This window comes from Abramis brama (assembly GCF_963993115.1).
Source record: "Abramis brama genome assembly, chromosome: 4".
Classification (NCBI taxonomy): Eukaryota; Metazoa; Chordata; class Actinopteri; order Cypriniformes; family Leuciscidae; genus Abramis; species Abramis brama.
In genome coordinates this window covers 39579304-39595327 of record NC_139966.1, presented here as the reverse complement: position 1 = coordinate 39595327, position 16024 = coordinate 39579304, and the positions used below count along the sequence as shown (strand labels likewise).

At 38.1% G+C, this 16024-nt stretch overlaps 1 protein-coding gene across 2 annotated transcripts in view; it reads right to left on the bottom strand.

The window, feature by feature from the left end:
- Nucleotides 1–16024, bottom strand: part of usp6nl (USP6 N-terminal like) — a 55947-nt gene continuing 39923 nt past the window's right edge. For both annotated transcript variants that reach the window (XM_084111403.1, XM_084111402.1), the window contains 10 exons: nt 15596–15676; nt 10392–10499; nt 9863–9972; nt 8665–8713; nt 8332–8452; nt 7499–7593; nt 6283–6348; nt 6070–6169; nt 5522–5674; nt 1–3085 (listed from right to left, as the gene is read on the bottom strand). In XM_084111403.1, the coding sequence (XP_083967529.1) occupies nt 1686–3085; nt 5522–5674; nt 6070–6169; nt 6283–6348; nt 7499–7593; nt 8332–8452; nt 8665–8713; nt 9863–9972; nt 10392–10499; nt 15596–15676 (2283 nt within the window). In that variant the 3' untranslated portion in view covers nt 1–1685. The remainder of the gene's footprint in view (nt 3086–5521; nt 5675–6069; nt 6170–6282; nt 6349–7498; nt 7594–8331; nt 8453–8664; nt 8714–9862; nt 9973–10391; nt 10500–15595; nt 15677–16024) is intronic.

Here is a 16024-nt window from a genome sequence, read left to right as displayed (position 1 = left end):
AAATCACCCCATGTGGTTTTATTAGAGAAGGGGAAATCTGATAATCAAGTTGCATTTAGTAGTTAAACAAAGACATAATGTTCGGTCCAATAATTTGAACTGGAATGCTGTGTCAAAATGAAATGCACTAAACCAGTTTATATACTGAAAAGACAAGCATGGAAGAAGGAAACAATTGGGGCTAGTGCAGAGAATAAATTAGTTTGCTTTTCCATGAATAAGACATAAAAAATATATTTTTAAACTGTATTTTTTTTTGCTGTGGAATGATAGCAGATGGCATCAGAAAGGGATACAAAGAGTGAGTGTTGCGTGGAGTGTTCTGAAAGCTATTTGGGCTGGTCATTAGGGTATATTACAGTATGAAATAATCCATCTGCTTATTCAGTAGCAAATATACTGGTGTGTAATATTAAAATGAATGTCAAATGAGTTGGTAGTGTTGCCATGCCATATAATCATGTCAAGTAGGCTGATGCAAAAAAAGAAAAGATTCACTCAAAATCAGGTTAGTGGGTTAGCAGCCTAATCTAGTTTCCTAAATAAGATTAGGAAATGGCACGGACTGGAACAAAATATCAATAGATCTGTAGAGATTCAATGAGTTGATTGTGTTATAATGTGTAAAACCTGTGCTTTTGTAAAATTTGAAATTGATAATCTTCTGCTATACAAGAAAGGTCCATTATTAGAAGAATTCCACTGAGTAATAGCACAGGTACAACCAACTTAACACAGCAGCCGCATGCTACAACAAACTAGCAGCCATATTATTGAATACTAACAGAGTTTTCAGTAACTAACTGCATAACTTGCACTGGGCATCACAGACATTTATTGGATGAATTTGGGTAAATTGGGCCACTTTGACTGCCAAAAGCGTCCCAATGTACTTTACCTCACCCTTGGTTACAGAGTCATCTGTTAGTGAATTTGAACAAACTCGAGTATCAACCGGTTTGATCTGTTATTTTATGTTTTAACCTTGATGGACTGACAATATAAGATCTACTTGCTGGTCAGTGCCTAACAGATTTTGAGAATGCACATACCCCCTAAACTTCCCTTTCAATTTAAAATTAAATATCTGCATTTTTATATATAACCTCAAAAACAAGCCTTACAAACAAGGTTTTTACTTTCATTTGAACACTGTAGTGATGCATCGAAATGTCCAACAGCAATTATGTTCACTGTTTTAGTTGTTCATAATTATCCATACTGTATATAACCTACACAAATTTTTGTTCTTAAAAATATATATTCACAATCAAGGAATAAAGTGTCCTCTAAAGTATGTGTTTATGTCTGAAATGCATTAAAAAAATAGATGATAATAGATCAGTAACTGAGTTTGTCTTTAACCCTCCATTTAAATATCTCAGTGTACTAATTAAACAAACAACAAAAAACCTCTCTTTGCACATTTAAGCTCTGTTATATAACTGACATCGGCAGTTAAAGATTATTTTACGGGCAAAAACAAAAAATAAATTCTTCAGTCAGTCTTTGATCAGTACAAATGACTGAAACTGGCAACTCTTGTTTAGTAAGACTTGCCAGACAAAACGAACAAACAAATAAACAAACAAAACAGAATGCAAAAGCATTAAACCAACAGAAAACTGCTTGCTAGCCATCACTCATACAGTGTATCCCTCTATTTCGGTCTCTGTCTGTCCCTCTCAGAGCAGCATGGACTCCTGCATTGCGAAGGCCTCCTGTGCCTGCCTGTAGTGTGCTCCTCCGAACAGCGGGGGGAGCTGTTGCCTGCTGGAGTGCTCTTGGTAGTGTCCTCTGAAATGGAGCACAGCGTCCGAGATATTTGCAGGAGCAAAGTTAAACTCCTGAACTGGGTGAATGGGAGACAGCTGAGCCTTCTGGAAGCTGGGAGATCGAGGTAGTCCCACAGGAGATCGCGGAGGCCCTGCCTCCATGTCCCCATACCAGCCCTCTCTCTGTCTGTGTCCCTCGTAATGCAGTTCTGTGGGCGGGTAAGCAGGAGACCCCAGTCGGCTGGGCTGTCTCATGTAATACCCGCCCTCGCCAACACTGTCTATCTGGGAAGAAAGCTCAGCCGGAGCAACCCTGAGCGGGGGCATGTTTGGCGGAGGCCGTCGGTAGGTTAAGAAGCTGTTGTTCATCAGAGTTTTCTCAGGCGAAGGGTTAGATGAGCCACGTCCCGTAGTCGCGTATAGTCTGTCCTCTGGCTGAGAATCCGAAATGTAGGTAGTGTAGACAGGCGTCATGCCAGGTGGATAGTGCAGAGGTGCACGAGGTTCTGGTTTGGATTGCATCATGCTCTGTTTGGGCATTCTAAAGGGAGAAACACCAGTTACACCACTAGGAGAACGGGTGGGACTGCCTTGTCTCAAAGAAGGTCCAGTGTATGGTCGGGATGGGGGGCGAGATGGTGGTTTCTCCAGCTCTATAATTTCCATAACCTCTCCGTCTGGTCCCGGGACATTGTCGTATTGCGAGGCATTGGAAGCGCGGTTGGAGCCTGAAACAAATGTGCGAGAATGGGGTCGGCGCTGTGCCCCGGAGGCTTCCTCTGGAGCTAGGGAGCTGGGCGAGGGTGGAACACCCGTATTTAGACTAGACTGGCTTTCCCGAATTGCTGCAGCCTTGACTGCTTCCAGTTTGCCCTCGGAAGGCTTGACCCAGCGAGGTCCAATTTCCCTGCGCATGCTGGATCTAGCATTGGAGTTGTGATTTGTCTGGTTCTGGGTCGACGCCTTCCCACCAACTCTTGCACTGCTGTTGGGCATGTGGGTTGGGACCCTTTCCTTTTGAGTGTCCACACCCCGTCTATCCTTCTCGCTCTTGTCTGGATGAGGCACCTTGTCCAGTGAGCTGGGTGGCCGACTTTCTTGGTACCTCTCTGGTGTTCCATCAGTGATGGGACCAGACTCTGCTCGTTTACTGGTGCTTGCGGCAGGGCTCGGACCACGAGGGGGGAGACCCACACCTGTCTGTCCGACCGGCTGCCCGTTAGCCACATGATTGGTTGCTCCTGTCGCCAATCCTGGAGGCTCAGGGGGAAGTTGACCTAATGGTTTCTTAGGAAACTCATCCTCCTTACCTGCACGGGTGACAGCAGAGCAGCCAATCAGAGCCAATATCAACACAGAAATGACAGGTATTAAAGACTCCATGAAAACTTTATAAGCAGTCTCTCTCTTCATAAGACGACTCTTGCTCTCAGGGCGTGTACAAATTTATGAACAATAAAATAATCTGTAGAACGAGAATGTCCCCTGGAAAGCAAACTGCATTTCATGGAGTCTTTAAACCATGACAATATAAACACACACTGAAATGCAACAGTCATGCAGCTGAATGTCTTTTAGCAGAGCCAAACTGCCAAATAAAACAAGAGTTACAGTTGACACTTCATTCAAAGAAAAACAAACCACAAACATCCACGGCTGGTGTCAAATCAAAGCTCAGAATTGGGAACATTGAGGAGTTAAGAAGCTAAAAAATACAAATAAAAATATTAACACAACACTTACTGTTCAAGCCTGACTGTGAACATACAAATCATGTGGAGAAAGGATGTGTTAGGTACGTTTTGGAACACACAGAATGTGCACGATATTCAAGTACGCAGTGAAGGAAACTGAAGAAAACGTCAAGGGAATGATGAACGTTTACACACAGATACTGATGGTTGGGGCGGTTCTTGGTTTGCGTTGAGAAAGGGCTGTGAGGAACGGAAACGTCAAATCCAAACAAACCACCTTCAAAGGTGCTACTTTACAATACTTTGGTTCCAAAATTAAGATGCAGGTTACAGGCCAAATGGCATGTTTTGTTTAAATCAAGAATGGTTATGTATGATTTCTCTTTAAAGGGGACCTATAATGCCCCTTTTTACAAGATGTAATATAAGTCTCAGGTGTGCCCAGAATGTGCCTGTTAAGCTTCAGGTCAAAATACCCCACAGATAATTTATTATACCATGTTGTAAATGCCCATTTTTGAGTGGAAGGAAAAACATGCTGTTTTCGTGCATATATCTTTAAATGCAAATGAGCTTCTGCTCCCCACCCCACTTTCCAGAAGAGGGCGGAGCCTGTACAGCTTGTGCCTCGGATACTCTGACAAAAACTAAAACATCTGTTTAGCTTTGATTATCATCTCTATCGCGGTCGCACTCAAGTGACATCATCATCATCATCATCAGTTCTTCATCATCAGCAGTTCTTCATCATCATGAAAGTGTATTATCTGCATGCGTTTTAAAGCCATATTTAATAATAACCAAGGTTATGTCAAAAACACACAACGTTCACAGAAACACAGTCGGTTTTGTCTGTGAACGTAAACGGCAAGTAAAGAAATTGCATGTGTATATTAGATCTGTGTAAAAAGCAGTGTATTATACAGTACCTACTGCTATACATGCTGTTGATATGAATCAAACAATGAGAAAAACAGAAAATAATTTACTGCTCTTGACTAAATAACTTTATTAGCTTTAATAACAATATATTTCTTACTTGGATACTGCTGTTAAATGCTCAGGGCGGGTCTATGCTAATACGGCAGAGTCCGTCAGCAGTCGTGGGCGGGGCCTGTGCAATGTGACGTCACACTGCATAGAAACTGCAAACGGCTTGTTTGCACTGCTTATGATTTATGGGGATTAAATAAAAGAAGTGGGTGGATTTTTACCATTATAGACTGGTTGTCTACACACACTGCCGACACACATTGTTCAAACACCATGTAAAAGTGAATTTTGCATAATAGGTCCCATTTAAATCGAACATGAGCCCAGCAAAAAATAATAATGTTCCCATTAAGTTAAGAAATCATTATTTTTGAACGTTGGGAATGTTCCCTGTTAGCTAGGAGACTCAGAATTGATTCTAATAGTTTGGTGTTAGCATTGCTAAGGTAATGAGGAAATACTCTATTATTCAAAAACACAAAGGTTAAAAATATTTGTATTGCTAATTTTTGTAGTGAACTAATACGTGTGTTTATTAAAAGTATTTTCTGTCAACTGAATTTTATAACTCAGCTTGTTGCAATACATACCCCCCAAAAAAATGTTTTGCTGAAGAACCCAGGTTTTGTGTGAGAAAGAGAAACAAACGAGGGGAGAGGGACGTGTGTATATAGGGGTAGACGAACGAATGGTTGGTTGATTGACAGATAAAGTAGTCAGTGCGTTTTTGCCCACCGGTTGGTTTTGTAGGAGGGTTGGCGCCCTCCTTTCCCAGACCCACTAGTGTAAGCAGAAGCTATGTTTGAAGCGAAAGGGAGAGAACGCAGATTAGACAAACAATACATAGCAGCAGTGAATGAGTGTGTGTGTGTGTGTGTGTATGTATGTATGTATGTGCAAGAGATAAAGGAAAAGATAAAGTAGATAGAGTCAGAGAGAGATTACCAGGAGACAGTGTGTGCAGCAGGATGTTTCCCTCTATGGGTGGTGACACACAGCCATACATTTTATGATTCGCCATGATTTTAGTATGTGTTTGTGTGTGTGTGTTTAAAGTACCTGGAGGTGGCAGCTCCAGTTTAGATCGTCTGAGCTCAGACATGGAGTTTTGAAGCTGCTCTATCACAAAGTCGTCCTCAAAACAGAAATCTTTTGACAGAGTCACCTGCAGAAACTTCACCAGATCCTCCATAGACAACTTCAAGAGGGTCTCTAACACACACACACACACACACACACACACACACACACACACACACACACACACACACACACACACACACACACACCAGAGAAAACACAAGTGGTTACAACTAGAATGTGACATGTTCAAATTATTTGAATCCTAAGAAGAACCACACAATCATTATAATAACTATACAGTCTATTATGATTATGTCCTTTCAGGGTTTATTTTGCCCGCTGTCCCTTGCACATATCAATCATTTTATTTAATATATTAATATTTGAAACATTTTTAGCTTTAATGATGGTTTTTAAGGAGATTTTTCAGGTTTAGCTAGCATCTAAACCTATACCTTATAAGCAATTTTGCCCACAAAGCCAAGTAAAGACACACAAATACACAACACACACACAGTCATTACTTTTGTGTAGTTTGAGGATGGTGTAGGACATTGCAGTCAGAACTCGCTCTCCTTCCAAAATATAAATGTCCCATATTCTCAGCGTGAGCGTGAACGGAGTCTATTCAAAACACATATAAATGCACTCAAATCAGTGAGGTTTCACAAATAATATTACAACAGAAAAAGATAATATGCTCTGATTTACTGAAATAATGTTTTAAGAGTCCATACCCGATCCAAGAAACACTGAAAGAACCATTTCATAGTGTACAGGCTGGTGAACACCTCTTGGTTATCCTGTAGAGGGCAGCAAAGTTACAGTTATTAATAAAAGAATGGCAAGAATGGCATTTTTTGTGAATGCGCACACAAGCACTACTACTGTATAACCCACTGCACAGCGCATACTTCTTTAAATTGTATGGGTGAATGTTAAAAAAAGTAGTAAGTTACACATTTGAGTTTCTTTCTATTTTTTTCCTCCTAGAATCCTACTTTGTAAAAAATAAATAAATAATATTAAAATAATATAATTTTTCTCTCTAGACCTGGGAGGTCAAGTCTTTGACTCTCTTTGAAAGCACATTCACTCTCACACACTGTGTGTGATCTTTGGTTGTATACGGCACCATTTGTATTCCTAAAATGTAGGTCATCCAGGTACATGCATATAGATGATTCATATATTGTGCACAGTGCAAGTACTGTGGTTGTATAGTGTCATATGGCCATATAATCACACATATTAAAGAGTGAAGCTTATCCTTCTCTTTTATCCTCTTTCTAATCCACCCACATCAAAGGCTGACTCTCACACACTAATAATTGATTCATTCATCACTCCATCCATCTCTTTATTAATTAATATTGCCTTTTATTAATTACTCTGCCCTTTAATGAATCCCTGCTGGCATTTCTTTGTGGATTCTCTGTTACATGAGCCCTCAGGGTTGGCCAGCTGTTCTGTTCGGGTTTACTTCAGAAAAGACACCAATACACTGACAAACAGAGAACACAATATAGGCCAAAAATAAGACTGCATATGAAGCTTTTCAGCCATTGTGAAAAGTTAATTTAGGACACACAGCATTAATCAGTATAAAATTAATACACAAAAGCTGTACAAAAAATGTCACTGGGGTGGCACGCTTTAAAAAGGTACACCTTTGTACCAAAAGAGTGCATTTTAGCACCTCAAAGGTACATATTAGTACCTAAATGGTACATATTAAAACCTTTTTACAGGGCACTGCCCCAGTGACAGCTTTTGTGATGTTTTTTCTAAGTGTATCTACACTTACAAAACAGCTTGGCATGCAACTATCTGATAAATAACTGTTCCATGGAGTTTTTCTAAAGTGTGAGTGAAGTGGCCCAAGGTTCAAATGTCACTTTTTGAATGTAGAACATGATGTTTTGGATTATTTTATTTAATTTTTTGTCTTACTAGATGTTGTTTGAGCTTAGGCATCATCTTCTGCAGGATACGATCATGATGCTCCTGGAAGCGCATGAGTTTAGGGAACCCTGGTACGAAGAAACCTAGAGGATCACAACAACATTTTTCAATTTGGTATAGAAATTGTATGTGAAGTGCATGTTTATACAGTATATACTGTATAAACAATATACAGTATTGAATAAGTAAACACAACATTAAACGTGTTGTAGCTCAATGGTTCTCAACTAATTTTTGCTTCAGGATCCAGATTTTACATTGGACATCAAGTGGTGACTGAACACAGTCATTATATACTATGAATAAGATAAGCCTAAATGTATTACTATTATTAATAATAATTATTTAATTCATTAATTTATTTTAGATATTTATACATTTTTTATTAATTTTATTGATTATTTTAATTGCAGTTCATAAATAAAAATTAAAGTCAATAATAATAATAATAATAATACATTATTTATTTGTTTATTTTAGATATTTATTTAATTGTATAATTGCAGGGTGTTTGGATTATCTTGTATTTAAGTGGATGCACAGTTCTTTGAAAAAATAAATAAATAAATAAATAATAACGATATTGTTATTAGCAGTATTAGCAGTCATTTAATTTAGATATTTATTTAATTTTATAATTTTAATGTAACTTGAATTTAAATGGATGCACTTTCTCTTCCATTACAAAAATTCTATTATTTTGCAATCTAACATATGCACTATTGTTATGATGATGATTTTTATTATTATTATTATCATTACTTCTCAACACCAGTTCAGTGCCACAGTTCTAGAGTGGGTAAGAGAGTGTGTGCATGTACCGTGCATGGTATGTCTCTGTCCAGACAGCAGCTTAACCAGTGCCCAGAAAGCATCTTCCTCATTCATATAAATGAGTAACAGAGCAGTGATCTGACTCATGCCCTGACAATAGCCCACCTCCTACACACACACACACACACACACACACACACACACACACACACACACACACACAATAAGAGTGAGAATCCATTGTGTGCAGCTTCTTTCCACACATAAACCAAAATCATACGCAAAAATGATTGCTGACTCTGAGACAGCAATTTAATTTAATACTGGGAAGCAAACTGAAATCAGTGTGGCTATTTAAAAAAGGGGTATTTTTGACTCACCGTGTTATAAATGGAGTATGCAGTGAGCACATGAAACAGATCCTGCTGTCTGAAACACAGCACACACAAAACAATCATGTACACATCCTCCATTCTCGTTTTCATTTTATAAGCCATAGATCATTGAGTTTTAGCACATTTTTGCAAGTTCTGTTCTTTCCCTCTCTCATTGTCTCACACACACACACACACACACTGTGAGAATGATCTGACCCTTTCAAATCTCCACAGGTAAATGTCACATCAATCAATATGAGCGCTTTAGCCCTGTCACAATTCAATACACCAATAACTCGAAGAGAAACGGTGGGGTGTAGGCGTCTCTCTCTCGCTCCATTGCGTTCGCAACTTTTCCATTTCACTTGCTGGTTAAATGTAGCAGTTTTATGGCCATGAGAAATGGAAGCACCTCCGAGGAGAAATAAAAAACGTATTTTACACAGGCAGATTAAAGCCCTACATAAAAAAAAAGAGTCTCCATCAGCAAAGCAATTTAGCATGAAAGCCTGCTAAAACACCACAATGTATGCAATATTTGCAATAAAATGTTTGGCTAATGTTTGTTCAGATAAAAGAAATTCAATTATATTATATTACATTAAATTAAATTAAAAACTTGATTATATGAAAACAAAACAAATCACAAAATATTTGTCTACTTGAATAACTCGTTCAGAATAAAAAAACATTCAGGCTATGTTCAGACTGTCAGTTAAAATCCAATTTTTGTGCATATCCGATTGGATTCTGATCATATTTAGCAAGTGTGAACAAAAAAACAAAACAAAACATAATGTGATTTTTACAAATCCATTTGAGCAACATTCATATGTTGTTTGAAATCCTACTAAAATTGCATTTCTGGAAATGGGTTTCAGTCTGACCGCTCTTATCGAATTTCGTGTGGTTTATGTCACTTTCTCACGTCGTGTGAAACGTAAACATGTCAGACATGTTGTTATAGGAAACATGCTGTCGCTGCAGAAACAAGGTTGTGTTGTAGCAAAGTGCCGGTTGAGTAGAAAATTACAATATAATGAAGACATGTTGAATTTTGATACCGGCGAAGACGACAGCACGGAATAAAGCCGTGTGGTAATGGTCATCGCATGAATTGAGGGCCCATCGTAGCATGAAGCATATAAACTTACTGTGTATCTTTGTGTGTATTTCTGTTGATGTGTGTTTGGATGCTCACTTGACATCATAACGGTGCATGAACATGATGTGATCTCTATATGTACGATTCACGTCCAGATCAATCTGACGGACATCTGGAGACAACCCCCTCGCTCTGGTCTTCAGTTTCTGGAGAAATAAAGAGACAGGGCATTGAGTTCATAAGAAATATTAACTAGCAGTGAATTATAGTCAGCATTCTGCAGAGACCACAGCATGATTTCTGCCACACACGCAAACACTTCCAGTTAAAGGAGAATACAGCCTGCAAATCATGTTTTCTGTCTGCTTGGATGCTGCAGGGCTTTAGTAAAGCTGCAATTGTCCGTTTGGGGTGATGTTTCCCTCTGTGGTGTGTGTGTGTGTGTGTGTGTGTGTGTGTCAAACCACATAAGTGTTACATTGCTAACCTCAGGGGTTGGCTATTTTAGAAAGTCATATTTAAGCAAAGAGATTGACTCTCTCTTACACAGACACACACATTTCTGTGGAATTAACAAGCTCTGAAGCAAATCATGGCTATGCTGGAATGGAGAGACTGTTTTTACCTCATAGAAGTCCTTCTTCTCCTCCTTGATTTTGGGGACGTCGAGCAGCAGACACCAAACTTGACCTCTGAGCTGCAGTGGGATTCCCTTATAGATCCTTCTCGCCAGCTACACACACACACACACACACACACACACACACACGAACAAAACAAGATTAGAATTTAAGAAACCTCTAAATCTCAACTATGTAAGTGTACACTTTGTAGACATTTCTAAAAACATAAACAGATAGACCAACAAATAAATCATTTAACAAATTTTATTTTCAAGGTAAAAACTTCACTACCATTCAGAGGTTTGAGGTCAGTTAGTATTTTATGCTCATCAAGGCTGCATTTGTTTAATCAAAAATACAGTAAAAATAGCAATATTGTGAAATATTAGTAACATTTAAAATAACACTTTTCTTTTTTAATCTGTTTTAAAATATAATGTATTCTTGGGATGGCAAAGCTGAATTTTCAGCATCATTCCTCAGTGTCACATGATCCTTCAGAAATCATTCTAAAATGCTAATTTTGTGCCCAAGAAACATTTATTATAATTATCATTATGTTGAAAACAGTGCTGTTTAATATATTTTTGTGGAAACAGTGGTAACATTTTTTTGTCATTGCATATATATTTCATTTTTAAATGACCTTTACACATAGTCATGAGGGTCTGCAGGGGTCCTATCTATAATTCTATGATGTAGTTGTTTTACACTTCACTCCTTTAAAGAAATAAAATAATAAAATGACTACTTCATAAAGTGTAATGCTTTTGCAATCTGGAATATAGACAACTCTATCAGAGACAGATGACTTTGTTTCTTTGTCATGGTTAGGAGAAGACCCAGACGGAATTTTCACATTTTCTGTGCTGATTTTGGGAGAATTTTAGGCAGGAATGGATTTAATTATGGTGAAATATGTTAAATTGAACTGGGAGTTTGAATTCATGCTAAAAATATGAAAGACATTGAAAACCTCCCCCCAAAAAAACAAAGGTATATAATATATAAAACTAAACGATGTGCACACAGATACTGCTGCTGTCCTGGTTATTAGGACACCCCCAATAACCATAATCCCACCGTCTAAACGCATTCAATACCAGTGTAATAAAACACATCTGTCGCTAACAGGTAATTGTGCAGTCAGTAAAGATTAAACTCCCATCAGAGGGCAGATTAAAAGCTCAAAAGCAAAACGCTGAAACCACAAAAGCTAATGGCCGGCGTGAATCGTCTCTCCGCTACAATTAAACACCCGCTGGAACACAGAGAGAGAGAGAGAGAGAGAGAGAGGGAGAGAGAGAGGGAGAGAGAGAGAGAGAGAGAGAGAGAGAGAGAGAGAGAGAGAGAGAGAGAGAGAGAGAGAGAGAGAGAGAGAGAGAGAGAGAGAGAGAGAGAGAGAGAGAGAGAGAGAGAGAGAGAGAGAGAGAGAGATGTACGACTGTGGTGGGGTTGAGAGGTGAAAGAGAGGAATGAACACTCTTCAGTTTCCTGCACTCATCTGTCCACATTACTGCTGCTAAGTGATTTCCTGAACATCTCTTCCGCCCTCAGGGCCCATCCGTGTGTGTGTGTTTGGACTAATGGCTGCTGAGTAGTTCACTTACAATAATGGTAACGACATTATTAATAATCTTCAGGAGGCTCTTGAGGAGCTGATTATTGACAGACATCAGTGGGCACATATCCCACAGCCACAAACCCAACGAGTGTGTGTGTGTGTGTGTGTGTTTCTGCCTCTAATCTCGGGGAAATGAGGCGATTAAGACTGTTTGTTTATTTGAATAAAAACGAGACATTACAAATCGGCAGGTGTCTGTGTGTGTTTGCTTAAGCGTTTAAGTGTGTTTGTTGACGGGGGATTGGCTTTGTAATTGCGGATGAAGTCAATGACTCCATCTGTTCTACAAAACACACTATGAACAAGATGTCTCCGGTGTTTGTGAATACTGCGGAGCGCCTCCTGCTCCGGAGTATTCATTGATTAGAAACTAATAATTAAATTATACAAATGAAAAATTGAAATAAATGGAATTTCTTTTTGTTAAATTACTGAAATATTTTGGCAAGGCAAGAATTTGAATAGCAAGATTTGAAAGCATAAGATCCCTTCAGACACTCTCCAAAGACACACCTCCTTCAAAACACATAAACACACACAAAAGAGTCTGGAAAACGTCACGAGAGATAGTGGTAAATTACTTACTATATTACAATAATAATGAACGTAAACAACTTACAGAGCTCCTATTTGAACCACCTGACTGCTGCAGATTAATTTCGGCGTTGATAATGTTGCCAAGGAAACTCATAAATCTGAGTCTGAGGACGTGAACCGCTCCGAGTGGAACGTCACGGGTTGTCATCTCGTAATTATGACATGGCGTGAACGCAGCATAAGCTCATTGTTTTGGTTCAGGAGAAACTGTAAAGGCGGTTGCTGTTTGTTTGTGGTGCTCTGTGACTGTCTGTCTACAACTCTGCATTGCATCATGGGACACGCTGATGATGTGTGATGTCTGCGGGCGAGCAGGGTGCATGGAGGCATGCAAATACATATGTTGACAGGCAGGTAGGACATCGCATCATTGCATTCGGGCCGAATGGACGAACATTTCTTGGACATGGACGTGTTTTAATATTTAGACCACTTCCATTATTGATTGCTATCAGGATGTAAAGAGAGTTTCAACCAGAATAACAAAAAAGTGTTTTTGAAAAACTTTGCCAACCTTAGCGTTAATGTAAAATCTTCGGCTGACATAATGTTTGAGCATTCCTGCTATATAGGATTATACAACTAGACGATTTACCCACAGTGTAGTACACATAATGGGCAGTTTAATACCACAACTAAACATAAAATACTTACAAACGATGAAACAATGTTTATGTGGATGAATTGTTCATCATATAAACAATTTAAGAAAATCAGTTGTATAATTTTAAACCTTAAAGACGCAAGAATCATGGCACATACTGAAAAACAAACAATTAAACAAAAAGAGGGAACGAGCTGAATGATAGCATGAGCTAGACGGCTGAAGATCAAACAGGACATGAACCGGGTGGGATTTGTCAGGAATAATACACTTGACACTTGGTGATTAAAGAGAGTGAACGTCACCCCCGATCTATCCTGCGAGTTCTCAGTCGGTCGGCAGAGGAAGAACAGGCTGGGTACTGACCTTGCACCTCAGATCATGGGAAATAAAATTTGCCAAATCACTTCAGACTAATATTTATATATATTAATTCCGGCCAACATGCAAATCTAGATCACCAGATCATTTCCATTGTTGACAGAATAATCCCTATGACTGTAATATCATCAGCAATTTTCACAATAAGTGTGCTTATTGCTTGTTCACAACAACAGACCAATCAGGCTTGAGCTAGACTTTAGCAATGGTGAAATGTGTCACTGTCCTTCCTACTATTATAACATACATACTGTAACCCAGGTTTCTATAGAACCGCGCAACAATTTTATACATAATGTTAGTATTGCTACAGCTGTGTATGGGTACTTGAAATGAAATACTTTTGAGAAGTTGATGTCCTACAATAAGCAATTTTATATTCTATTTAAAACTACTTTAATGTTTTTTAAAAATATTATCCAAGCAAATTTTTATTATATATCATATTAAATTTAAATATTGCAATAACAACAACAAAAATCACAAATATTTTAATTTAACAAGTTGGGAAAAACTATTATTTAAATGTAAAAAAAAAAAAAGAAAGAAAAGAAATAAGTGCATTAACAGGTTATGTGTCAAATACTGATAATATTATAGCATAAATACAATAAAAACAGTTGATATAACAAATAAAATGCATAGCAATCATCTCACACACATATTTGTAATGTGTTATTAACACAGAATATGTTGAAATCTTCTACACACTACTGTTATAGTTATGTGTTATTTTTGTGTCAAAACTTGTATGTAATGAAACACAACAAACTCACATGTAGTTTATATACAATTTATTAAATCTGCTACATTTACATAAAGTCAACATTCAAAAATGTATTTAATTTAAACATTAACAATGTTGTATGAGTGAAATTTTTCTGAAGAGTTAACAATTAATAAAGATTGTACTTCAAATTAAAAAAAAAAAAGTGGTGTTTGACAGCATCTTTAACATTAATCATTTGTATTTGCGTATTTGTTCGAGTGCAGAGCATACACGTGATGGTGAGCTGTCAATAACTGCCACAAGTTCTTCAGGGGCGCCTTCCGTTCAAAGCTGCAAGAGTGCAAATAACACACATTTGTTTTTTATACACATAACGAATATAGCAATCTAACATTAGCAAGAAAGCCAAGAAAAACTTAAGATACAGATAATGTTAACTTCTTAGGGCATTTTACACAATACGTTGCAATCGTGAGCTCAATTACTTTTCAATGAGAGAGAGATGGCTACAAGTGTCATTGACTATTTAGAAGCGATTCCACACACAATAAAACGAATAAAACAAAGCATAACGTTTTTATAACTTTAAGTTAGCGCATATGTGTAAAATGCCCCTCGACGAACATCTACAAATTATCACAAAAGGCATTTTAGTAAACATCTATAGCCAAATACAGACACTTTTCTTACCTCCACGAATGGAAGATATCCACCGATGATGATGAGCGCGGGGATACTTGCTTGTGGAGAAGAATAACGGCTCACAAAGTGGCGCAAGCAGCAATGTGATTGGATGAAAATTAACACATGTTGTGTTGGACTTGCACTGTTTGCATTTTGCACTTTGTTGATGCATTGTTTCATGCTAATTCTTGCTTGGTGTAGACACAGTGTAATTGAACTAATTGGACTAATAATAAGAAGAAGTGATTAGCTCTACACAGAGTAATAAACTGCACAACGGTCACGCTCCACCTCAGGCAGTATGAAGATTTCTCATTTCACACCAGACACTGTTAGTGGACAGAAATGCAATTGAACACACCAAGCCGCCTGAAGATGTCCAATCAATATAGATAGACACAGACAGATTTTGTGCAGCTGAAGCAGGACAGTGGTTTTCTTAGGGGACCGGTCCAATGTCGCCCAATACACAGGACGGAGACAGCCAAAGGGAACTTCGGCCATTCACACGCATGAGATGAAAGACTGAGAAACTGACTTTCTCAAAGTCCTTCAGAGTTACGGTCTGTTTATGAAGGACACGCACCTTGTCGCTGTTCTTGTATTTCTCCCAGCTTTTCAACATTTTCAGCCATTTTGTCGTTCTCTCCAATTCCAGATGTTTATGCTAAACAGACAAAATCCAAACACGTATTACAATAAAAAAAAAAAGACAAACAATACCTTAAATGTTTAATGTTTAACACCGAGAGTACTTGGATGAAAATGGATTTCAGTGAGATCTAGAAAGCAGTATTCAATTAACAGCATTATTAAAATTTAGGAGGCCACCCATTAAAAACACATTTCAGATATTTTCTCTACAAGAACATTACGGACTCTGGGGAAGCAATGTTTCTGCGTTTCTCCAATTTAGAGCTCATTTTCACTTTATAACCTGACACTTTAAGTGCTTTTTGCATGATAAATGTGTGATAAAGAAATCAAGAAATTTTGAATCTGAATCACTTGTCAG